Genomic DNA, 12212 nt, shown 5'->3' on the forward strand with positions numbered 1-12212 from the left:
ACTCCTCACTGGAAGGAGATCCCACGACAGACCCAGAACTCCGTAAAGGCACTATCCTTTGTCCTGGGAACACCCTGGGATCACCCAGAAGGGTGCTGGAGAATGTTACTGGAAAAGTGGGATGGCTGGGTTATACTCTTGGTTCTGTTAAAGCTGTAATATGCAAACAAGCTAGGTCTTGAATGCAAACACGATCACTGAACACACACCTCTCTCCTTGGGTATTTTCCCTGAGACTCTTCTGCTGGAACCAGAAATCCACAATGCCAGAGTAAACGAGCCAGCGCTAAACACCAGTTCCCATTTCTAAATGTCTTCTGTTGTCCGTTACTTCAAATGGTGTTTTTCTTTTTTGGACTCTCCTAAAGTTGAAGTGGAAGCAGCCGGCTGTTTCTCCTTCTCTGATATTACTGTGTGGAGATCCTCTCACACCAGTGAGTGTGTAATGAAAGGAGGACCCAGGGAAGTGCGGAAGTGCTGGGGTTTGGTGAGACCAACATTGGAAGAGGTTTTTAGACAAATGCAAGTGAACCACTTAATTAATTGTCTTCATTTTTATCTTCAATTTCCACAATCAATTTATAGCTGTACCATGTTAGAACGTTGTTAGGAGGCAATCAAAATGTTTTAAGCTAATTTGTTTTCAACATTTGACAGTGCAGCTTTAATTCCACAATCCGACTTTGGAAAAGTGATCAAAACTGCTTTGATATACAGTTTAATCTGTCTCAAAATTTAAACTAAAACCTCAAAATAAAAATTTATTCTCACATTGTTCTAATGAGATGACTACAACATGGAAACATTTAAGTTCTTAATAAACTTTTTTTTACTCCTCACCTTAAAAAATGGGCAGAAATTAATGTTTCTCTTCTATTTGCTCCCTTTCATTCTTTTATTAGACAGGATTTTTATGTTTATGTTTTCTTGTGTTGTGTCTTGAATGAAATAAAACTGAAAAAGAAAAGAAAACAAGAAAATAAATGAAAACTCTGTTTGACATCTTCAGTCCCAGTGCTGTACAAATATATTTTTGAACCACCTAGTCAATTTAGTAGAGCAATAAAATATATATTTTTGTGACAAACTGATCATTAAAGCTTCCTTAAATCCAATAAAATTGTGTCTTGAAAATCAAAGTAAAGGGTGGCTAGGGTTTTGACCCAAAGGACCACATCTGGCATCTGGGCCATGTCAGGAACCTGACTTGGACTGTCTTCTCGGAAAAGCCGGGTTAGACTTGTGGTTAACTCATGCTAATTGATTGTAACTCAGTGGGAAATTATATCTGCAGACGTCAACAAACAACCGGCTTCGTAGCAAAGCGGGTTCATACCTTTCTCATTCTCAGGCACTAGTGTTTCAATGGGAGGCTCCAGCTCTCTGCTGTCCAGCAAGCAGCACTTTGCCCGTGACAAAAAGAGGCGCAGACTCTGCAGAAGTTGCACAACCGTCACACAAGATGAAGAAGACGATGAAGCAGAAGCCAGAGATTTAAGCACCCCTCTCTGCTCCAGGAGGAAGTCCTGAACCATGCCCCCAAAGACCGAGCGTCTGTCTCTGGACAACTCCTCCACCAGCCGAGTCAGACGCTTGTCCGGAGCAAAGAAACAAACGAAGGCTTCGCTCATTCGGTGCAGCCCACCGCGGCCACGAGAGCGAACGAGCGGCGGGCGTCGGTACGTGTCTGTTTGGGTTTGGGCCATGCTTTCACGTTCCGGATCTGAGTCATTGTCCTCATCCATGCTGCTGAAGGAGCTGCTGCTGTCGAGCTCGGCTAAAGATGGAGCCGGTCGACGCTCCAAGGCTAGAACCGTTCCTTCGATACCCTGTTCCTGCTGGAGCTTTGGTGGCGCATCCACAGGGGTGGAAGTCTTGAACAAAAAAGAGAAATCAACCTTCAATTGATGTGAGAACTTTCAGCTGTTTGAAAATTGCATGAAGACAGAGGAAAAAAATCTGTACTCGTGCATCTAGATTGGTATAGTCTGAAATAAAAGCCCTTACTTGTGGCACATAGACAGGCATCATGTCATCTTCCTCTGCGGATCCTGGCGATACCGCAGGAGTTCTCCTCAAGACGCCGGCCCCTGCATGAACTCTCCTCTGTGAGTTGGCCTTGAGTGGCCCCTCTGGTCCATCCGGTTGCTCCATCGATGGAGAAGGTGAGTAGGATCCAACTCCCTCCAGGGACAGATTCATGGAGGTCTCTGAGAGTCTGAGCCGCATGCTGCGCTTGAAGCGGTTTCGTTTATTGGAGGCACTGTTGTTCGTCTGTTGTGGCTGCTGAATAAAAGAATTCAAGACTTGTTAGGAGTTCCAGGTTATTTAAGTAGCTAGAAAAGGAGTTGGTACTCTTCTCCTAACTAACCCTGCAAACGTCCATCTGGAGAAAGAGCGGGTTGATGAAGCAGACTTTGCCCTGCCTGCCTTGAGTCATCAGCGCACATCGCTCCTGGTTCATCTGGGCCTGACTACTGCTGGTGGATGCAACCGGACCCAGAGGTCCGTTTTGGATGTCTACAGCGCTCGGTGAACTCCAGAAGTCTGGTAGAAGGTGGTATAGAAAACATAGTTTCTGTTAAAACTTCAATTTTTATTTGAATAAATACAAACAAATGTGATGGAAACTTTTGGAGATCTTTGCAGTTTTACTGAATTAAGACTAATCAGCTCAAACTCTAACACAGATGGTGAAAAAAAAGATCACATAGCGTCCTCTTGACCTCCTTGATAATTTAAAGTACAAACTTCTTTAGTGTACTTCTGAATCACAGAAAAATTGCAGACAATTTAACTGTATGAACTCATCAATATTTAAGAAGGTATGTCTACATTTACTGGTGTTAGCCTAAAAAGAAAACAGTAAACTAAATGGATAAAGATAGCATAGACTTTTAGCAACTAGTTAGAGCAGGGGTGCATAATCCTGGTCCTGGAGGGCTGGCATCCAGCAGGTTTTGTGGTTTTTCTGCTCCAACACACTTGATTAACTGATTGAATCACCTGTGCAGCAGCTCATCAGGCTCTGCAGAAGCCTGTTAATCACCTGCTGATTGAAATCAGGTGTGTTGAAGCAGAATTAAAACTAAAACATGCTGGATACCGGCCCTCGAGGACAAGGATTGGGCACCCCTGAGTTAGAGATAAATAACATCACACTGATTTAATAAATGCAAAACTTTTGTGAAAAGCTGTAGGCCAAATTATGCAAAGGAAAACAAACTTGGACAGTCATGAAACTTTCATGCAAAATTTCTTGTTGCCATTTAGTTGCAAAGTGCCCCCCTTCAGTTTCAGTTTGTTTGCATTTTCCCTTAACTACTCTTAACTTGTCTCACATTTTTTGCATGTTCTGACTCACAGAAACTAAACCAAGAATAGATCCGAAATGACTTCCAGCTGCATGGGCTGACCTTGTGGGGGAAATTCCAACAACACAAAAATGAGAATCTGGGACTTGTGAGAAACTTGAGAGCCCTACCAAACAACTTGAGACATTTTAGAAACACCTTGAAGAAATGCCATATTCATAGGGACTTTGTGATCTGGAGGTGCATCTTTGAAGCCACTGGAAAAGCTTGACATCCACACTAAACATTTGCTTCTTATGAAATAATTCTGAATTTAGCCTTTCAGTCACAAGCTGTTGTAAATTTTGGGAGAAATGTGCTAAAATGCTGCCTGTTGTAGAAAATCTTAATTAAAAAGCTTTTTTGTGAAATGATTGGATTTCACCATCAGGTGACACCAAATGACAAAAAGGAGCTTTAATTCTGAAGTTAACAGGTAACCAGTGCAAGGAGCTGCAGTGAGGATTTTACCGATTACAGTTAGTTTGCAGGTTTTTAACACATTTTGTAAAGAAGGAAAAAAACAAACAACAGCTAAACAAATAAACTAAAGCAAAACAAACTGCGAAGTAAATAGATGAGACCTATTTAGCAGAACTATGTTATTACGGCGTCTGGTTTTCACGTTAGGCCATTATGAAGTCACACCTCACTCTTTGCTACTGCAACACAACAGCACATGTTACTGTGTTCAAATAGCAGCAAACTGGCTACAACAATTATGGTTGGTTTAGTGGCAGTGAATAAGAGAAATGATCCGTTTTAGAAGCAGAAGTATTAAATACAATATAGTGTGTGGAATATTTCAACACTTGTGGAGAATGGTGATTACTAAATTGAGAATAAAACAAGGGAATACCTAAAATTCACGTATCCATTATTAAAGGTTATCTCCTCATGCAAACCCCCACATATATTGCCCCACTCCTCCCCACTTAGGTAGTCCCTCCTCTGCACTGTAAAAACTAACACCCTGTCTCTCCCTGTAGCTAGCAGGAAGTTTAATCTCCACAGGTGTAAATTAGTGATTTCTTTCTTATCTAGTCTGCACATAAGTTAATGCTTAGAACAATGCCGGTGGGAGGAACTGGATTCCTGTTGGGTCTTCCTAAAGAAGATTTTAATCGGCAGAAACAGTTAGATTTTATCAACAGGAGCTCTCAAAAAATCGAGCCAGAATGTGATCGTGATTTCACAAACTACTTGTCAAACCACCAGCAGTACCAGAGTGGGTTTTCAACCCTAACCCTAACCCTACTCACCTAATGGCCAGGACAGCGTACAACAAAAATGCCATCATCATCATCATCATCATCATCATCATTATATAGCACCTTCCAACTGCCAGAAAGTGAACCAAAGTGCTGTACATGCATTAAAGACATCGCTGACCCATACAATGGTCAACAAAAATAGACATCAAATCAAATAAGAACAGATAAGAGCAAAGTGATAAAATGATCAATTAAAACATAATGTTAAAAAAACCAAGTTAAAATAAGTTCAATAAAACTGGCAGCACTTTGCCTGTGACAAAAAGAGGCGCAGCTAAATTATCTAAAATTATGACTAGCTCATGTGCTGAAGGAACACCATTGTATAAAAGTGAGTCTTCATCCGACTCTTAAAAACCGGCAGTGAGGATGCTTGAACATAACCAAAATGCTAACAGCTAGCTGAATGTTAGGTGAGTGAGCGTCAGTGACAAATTGGGAAATTAATTCACCCCAGGCAACATTTCTGAGAACCATAGCTACTTTCTGGATAGCTGTCGTTGATATTTGTCACGTTGCAGGTTAGGAGGAGGTTAGGACCCAAGATGCAGATAACACCAGAAGACACGAGGCAGGAGCGGTTTAAAAGTAAAATCCTTTTTTATTAGGATGAGGAACCAAAATATCCAAAAAGGGCAGGATGCCAAAAACCAAAGTCCTGAACACCAGGAGAGCGAAAGCTCACATAGAAAGCTCCCCCCTTGAGATCCGTTTCTTTCGCACGCAACTGCGAGTTTGAACCATCCACTTGCAAAAAATGCGTGTCCAACCCCTTACCCTTACCCAACCTTTACCCTAACCATAACCCTGAAACAAACATAAAAATTGTGCTACACATAATACTTAAAACAATTTAAATTATGCAAAACACATTTTTGGTGTCAGGGTGGTTATGGTTAGAATAAGGGTTAGGTTAGGGTGAGGGTTATGTTCTATGAGTGGGTCGTTTCCACTTGCAGATGGGTGCAAAAGAAACAGATCTCGAGGGGGAACATGTATCGACATAACACCGGCATGGCGATACGTGGATTTTGAAGCATTAATTCTGCCTCACTTGGTAGTTATAACGTGATAATTGTCTGTCTTATAAACGGTGACTAGGCCATGGCTCAACAGAGTGAGGTGTCATTACTCCCAAGCTCCGGCTGGCAACTATATTGAAAATGAAAGTAAACACAGGTAAACAGTATCAGCTGGGATGATAATCTGGAGCAATGCAGCGCTCCAAGAGTTTCTTTCCGTTAGACCTGGAGCTCAGATCACCAGAGACTGCATGGGACTGCAGAGGACAGACGCCTTTAGGAGCGGCTTGTTAAAAAAATCTCAACAAGCGCGACTTTGATAAAGTAAAAAGCAGGTTATGTCCAGATAAACGAAAGTCCACGGCAGTGCAGAGCCCGCCCCCATACCCATCGGGTAATTGTTTGTAAAAAAGACACAACTGCGCAACATTCCCCGCCATGATCTGACCCATTCTGAACGACCTAAAGCTCCCTGATTCCACCACGACGTTGCAGAAAATTGACGGCATTCTTCTGTAAAAACGGCTTAATTAGGTTGACTAGACATTTCAGCTGCTAGATTAAGTTGTTTAAAACACAAGCTCAAAGACAGGATGAGAGTTTAAGTTTTGTTTTTTAGACTGTGAATTAAAATGAGCACTAGGGGCTGTTAAAAGCAAGGTCTTGTGCCAGTATGAGTGGGTGATTTCAGGGAAGTGTTGTAATTGCTAGTTGGACTCTCACTCTGCAGGCGAAGTTAAACCTAACTGTGTACTATTGCGTCGTATCAGGGAATCTGAGGAATGTTTGCAATTCTGAAGCTGACCCCCCCCCCCCCTTCCTTTTGTCTTTCTCTTTCACCTCTGTCTCCGTGTCTAGTCGGAATTATAAAGCAGGCAAAAAACAATGACAATAAAGTTTTAAGTGTCAGGCGTGGCATTAAAGCAGAAGCTTGAGAGTAAATCTGTAAGGCTTCTCGCCAGCATTCAGACATTAATTCTGTTTGCTTCACAACCAGACAGGACACGAGAAAAAAAATAAAATTCTGAAGCTGACCAAACCATTGTACAACTCGCTGGCATCTTGTCACATCCGTGTAAAAATAACGATACAAACAACAACAATCTGGTGTTCATATTGCTAATCACAAGCGGGATGCTTTTCTGTTCCTCAATCAATGGACTGTATTGTGTGACAGTAGCCGCTTCCCTCTGGTCATCCTGCTTCATTGTCCAATGGGGCTACAACTGAAGTGTTGCATTTATGGCCCCTGAATAGCGTGGTCCGGGTCGGTTGTATGGCCAGCTTTTACAACAGAAGCCAGACAGAGAATAGCATCGTGACCTGCTCCAACCCATCCCAGACCCTTAAATGGAGCTGATGCTTATATGTCCCTTTCCAAGTAGTACCCAATCTTTCACTTGTCTCACTCTTTTTTTCTTAATCTGAACGGATTGAAGGAGGTGAAGAAAATGGATCATTTATTTACCTTGTCCCATGTGTGAGATAGCCTCCAGTTGTCTGTGTGTTGTAGCCTTAGAAATGGCCTCTGGTAGCTGAAGAGGAAAAGGTAACACATCCCTGGGAAACATACATATGGATTTGTAAGTATTTTCAGAGATATTGTTGAAAACATTGCCAAAGGTTGCCATTTATGGGAGCTACCGTGTTTTTTTAGAACCAGAGTTTGTGCACTCAAGATGTGAAACTAAAAATCCCACATAGATAACTTCTAAAATAAAGGCGTATTTCTTTAACCATCAAATATCTACATGCATTTAGTCTTCATGCCACAGAAGGATAAGAACTACACAAACTACATAACTGCATTAACTAAACTACATCAATCATCAGAAGTAAAAAAAGTGTTTAAGGTGAATATTTTATGTTTTAATCAGAAAAATGGAGCGTGAGATCGACGCGCGGATTGGTGCTGTGTCTGCACCAATCTGTCGTGGTGAAAACAGAGCTGAGCCGGTCGATCTACGTTCCTACCCTCACCTATGGTCACGACAGAAAGAACAAGATCGTAGATACAAGCGGCTGAAATGAGTTGTCTCTGCAGGGTGGCTGGGCTCTCCCTTAGAGATCGGGTGAGAAGCTCGGTCACCTGGGAGGGGCTCAGAGTAGATCCGCTGCTCCTCCAAGTCGAGAGGAGCCCGTTTTGGTGGCTCAGGCGTCTGGTTAGGATGCCTCCCGGACGCCTCCCTGGTGAGGTTTTCTGGACACGTCCAACCAAATGAACCAACACATTCTCACACCCAAAGCGTCAGGAGAGGACGCGCAGGGACACGTGTCACCGCGGGCGTCCGTATTTGACGCCCATGGTGACGCGGACAATATTCCTCGAACCTCTAGTGATTTAACCTTCCCCTCACCCCCATCCTAACTTTAACTCAGTAATTTTCAATTAAGCTTTGCATGTGCAAGCTGGTTAAGGTTAGAATGGGGGTGAGGGGAAGGTTAAGAAGTTCAGAAGTCGGTCAAATATCCGTCTCACGGCGGGCGTCGGATACCGGCGCTCTGGGACAGTGCATCCTCAGTGCGTCCTCTTCTGACGTGCTGAGGCACCCTGAATCGTCATATTTTGATGCATGGTCACACGCTCATTTTTCGACGCTTTGGGTGTGAAAATGTGCTGAATGAACCAACGTTTTCCTTGTACTTTGCCATGTGTATGCTGAACTGATGGCTCAGAATGTAGCAGATGTTTACATGTGTATAAACTGCATGGATGCTGCTGTGATATGTGCTCTGTCAGAACAGGGAACTGGAGCTTAGCATATTGAAACCAGTCCCCAGAGGGCTCTTGATTCATTGTGGCTTTAAGGTATTTGCATCTGCATTAAAAACATTTAAACTTCATATAAAGTGAGCTACTAAACATGAATGACACTCCCTAGTTTGAAAATATAACAGTACAATTCACAGCTTTACTCCGGAGTTTTGATTCTGACTTCAAACTAATCAAAACCTGATTTCTATTCAGTATTTAACCCAAAATAATTGGAGTTCAACAGGAAGGTAATGTAATAACAAAGAGCTTGAATTAATCTCTTTACAAGGAAAAAAGTTCCAGCGATGTGATTTTCTACTAACTTTAATCCAAACTGTGTGTTTTATTGAATGGTGTTACCTGCTGATACAGTAGAAGGCCACCAGTCGACACAAATCGGGGAAGCTGAGTGCGGAGCTCTCCAAGGCGAATGCTGGGTGGAAAACAAATAGATTGACTGACAGGAATGGAGGCAGAGGGAAACTAGTTATGTCAAAAATAATACAGAGCAGCCACTCTGCAGTGGCACAGTAAAGCTCTGCTAGGATGATGGCAACTTTTTAGAACTTCTTCAGATGTTCAGGCTCTTATAAGTCTATGAAAGTTATTTGTTTTTTCTCTACAAACATCTTAATTAAAAAATCTCAAACTTTTTGAGTCAGTTTTTGTATTTTACTCACTGGAGTCTTCCTCACAGATGAAGCACTCCTTCACAGAGGAGGCGCTCCTGTCCACCGACACTCTCAGACACAGCACCTTCCTCTGAGTGGAGCTGCATTTACGCACTAAAAACGTCTGAAAAACACACGAGTAGCAAGAATAAGATGGATTGTTAGAGCTGATTTTAGACTTTCTTTAAAAATAGTTAAAAAATATTTAGGGATGCAAGAGATGAACTCAAACATTTTGTAAATGTCAGTTAGCTAGACTCGTGAGATGATGAGACAGAGGCATGTCCAGGTGGGACACTTGTTTATGCATGGGTGGCACCTATAGTTAAGCTTTTATTTTGAAAGGAGGATGTGTCATCCCTCACAAAATAATTCATTGAATGTCTTCTGCTTCAGCCCAATCCTAATACTCGCAATTCCCAAGTGTCCCGATTCTCAAGGGCAGAAGTTGATCACACTCCTTTTGCACCCTTGATCTACACTTGGCCCAAGTCCACATTCATGCGGACTTCTAGGAAGGGTATTACCCACAATCCACTGCTGTGTGGGAATTTTGAAAAACGGCTCAAGTGCCTTTTCTTAAAATATGTATTTTCAAATGAGAGACATTCATTTTAAGATGTTTAATGACATTTATTCATGTTCTGAATGTTTCAGACTAAGATTTAATGTGGACACCAATGCATTTAGATTTAGTCAAATAATTGTTTGTTTGAAAGTTGTTAATAGAGATTTTTTAAAAAGTAGCATAAACAGTAACCGGCACCCCAGCATGTGTCACAGTCGGTGGTTGTGTCCGAATCTGTGGGAAGGATGCTTGTAAGAGCACATTTTGAGGTCGATGACGTCACAGCGCAGCGACGGATACTGTCCGAATTCCAAAAATACTCATTATCGCGTCCTCAAATGTGTCCTCGCTCCGCCCACATTTCGAGGACGGGTCTGTTGTATCCTCACAGAACAAGGCTATCCCAGCATGCTTTACGTGCCGGCTGTGGATTTTCAACAGGAAGAGAAAATGGGAAGAGCTACGAAGTTTTAAACGTAAGTTTGTTAAAAACTAGCCGTAGAAAACAAAAAAAAAGTTAAAGTGGTTCTGTTTATAAACATTTTTCGTTTTATATTTGTTTTTAAAATTACATTGTAGGCAGAAATAGGCCAGAACAAGTTTGTATCGCGGGTCCCGTAGTTATTTCCGTGTGTGTGTGTGTGTGTGTGTGTGTGGCGAATTAAACTTGTCATTTGTTTTAGGGACAACAGAGCATTTTTATTAAGCTTAGAGGTGAAGAGTGAAGCTGTTTACACACAACCACAGTAGTTCTGCTGTGAAAAGTAGTTTTACATTCAGGGATTTACACAGCTGACACGTTTTAATGAAGTTAAAATTGTTTGTGTGAAGAATATAATTTTTATCTTCTCGTGTGGATAAATGTAAAAATGTGTTTGTTGCCTTTTTGTCAACTGTGGTCTCTGATTTTCTCTGTAGGACTGCAGGTGTCCAGGGTCAGGAGAAGCTTTACCTGTTGGTCATCCTGGGAGAGAGGCCTTCTACTGTCATCATGTTAATGTTAATTAGCTGTTTGATATTTGAACACGTTTATTAAAGCAAATACTAACTGATAACACTTTCTGGTCATTGATTTTATCACCAGTTTTATTAATTACAGATGTTTTTGAACATGTTACATGAACAGAAAATGAAAAGATGGCAAGGAGACAAGATTATTTATAATAGGTTACACTTATTTACAGATCAAAACCAGTATGGACCAGTTTTGTACGGTTAAAGCAGGATTAACCTGAGTGACTCTTCCTGGATCATTTATTTAAACTGAGTGAGCAGGAAGTCTTTAACAGTGTAGCTGGATCTGCTGCAGGAGGATCCAGACATGGATGGAGGGCTGGAGCAGACCCGTGGCTGGGCGTTTCTGGTCAGAGGAACATCATACAGGACGGTCTGCAGAGAGAGCTTTGGGACGCTTCCTCTCACTGTCCACTCCATCGTCCATCTACAGGGCCTGCTGGACTGGCTCAGATGACGGCTGTTACATCTTTAAGACGTATTCAGAAATATGAAATGAGGAGATGGTTCATGGATCCGCTGGTATAACAACTGTGACTCTTCAGCAAATAAAACCACAGTGTTGTTTTTAATAGAGGTTCCTACATAAATGACTTGCCTGTTAACAGTAGTGGTGGTCTGCTGGTACCTCCTGCAGGACAGAGCACCACTGACCTCCTCCACACACATCTTCCTCGGGCTCATCCTCCAGACCCACAACTTCACCAGCACCGATGCAGATGTGCAGCAGAGTGCATGCTGACCTGTAATAGAATAAAAAAAAGTTTTTTTCATTGAAAAATGTACAACAAAACCTGCAGTACACTGGTTCTGTTCAGTTTAAAGAAAAGCAGCAGGGAAAACTACAGAGAATTTACATTTTTAAAACAGATCTGATCATTATTATGTTTATGTTTATGTATTTAGCAGACGCTTTTGTCCAAAGCGACTTACAAGTGATAATCGGCATGTTGCCCTTGAGGCTAACAACAACAATAACAACAACAACTTGACATCAATCATGGATATTAGGCTTAAGTTGAATAAACAAATGCATACTGAAAACACTCCAATGCTATTTTATTAAAAAGCCTGTTTTTTAAAGCATTTTACCCCCATTTGATGCAAAACAAGAAGTTTTAAGGTCCAGTTAACATTAGAAAACAACCTACTGCATTCAACATTTATAATGGATTTGGTTTATATTAATTACCTACATGATAATACTCTGTAGTAATGTGTTGTGTACGTTTAACAAGTTCATTCTGTAGCTTAAAACATACATGAAACCATCTAAAGTTAACATGTAAGTCCTGAAAGCTTCTAGAATAAACAAAGTTACTTTACCTGAAAACGGTTGTGAAGAAACGCTGCTGATGGACGTGAAGCTGCTGTAGCTCCTTAATATTCCTGCTCCATTTTTGCTAGCTTTAGCATTTTTCCTTTGCGTGTAGCTGCCGCCACAGCTGTGACCGGACCTACGGGCCACCGTAGAGGTGAAGGCTAGAATGTCCGAATTCAGAGCCGCTAGGTTCCGGTCTTGGCGGTCTAGCAAGGACCTGGCCTTGCTAGATCG

The 12212-nt window shown here is 41.7% G+C and overlaps 1 protein-coding gene across 3 annotated transcripts in view; it reads right to left on the reverse strand.

Annotated features, from left to right (window-relative positions):
- rin1b (Ras and Rab interactor 1b) overlaps positions 1-12212 on the reverse strand; it is a 56000-nt gene that overhangs the window by 15027 nt on the left and 28761 nt on the right. For 2 of the 3 annotated variants that reach the window (XM_070547956.1, XM_015946412.3), the window contains 6 exons: positions 9085-9199; positions 8765-8837; positions 7118-7209; positions 2372-2547; positions 2008-2286; positions 1337-1874 (listed from right to left, as the gene is read on the reverse strand). In XM_070547956.1, the coding sequence (XP_070404057.1) occupies positions 1337-1874; positions 2008-2286; positions 2372-2547; positions 7118-7209; positions 8765-8837; positions 9085-9199 (1273 nt within the window). The remainder of the gene's footprint in view (positions 1-1336; positions 1875-2007; positions 2287-2371; positions 2548-7117; positions 7210-8764; positions 8838-9084; positions 9200-12212) is intronic. The other variant, XM_015946413.3, reaches the window with a different exon arrangement.

This window comes from Nothobranchius furzeri, chromosome 2, assembly GCF_043380555.1.
Source record: "Nothobranchius furzeri strain GRZ-AD chromosome 2, NfurGRZ-RIMD1, whole genome shotgun sequence".
Taxonomy (NCBI): domain Eukaryota; kingdom Metazoa; phylum Chordata; class Actinopteri; order Cyprinodontiformes; family Nothobranchiidae; genus Nothobranchius; species Nothobranchius furzeri.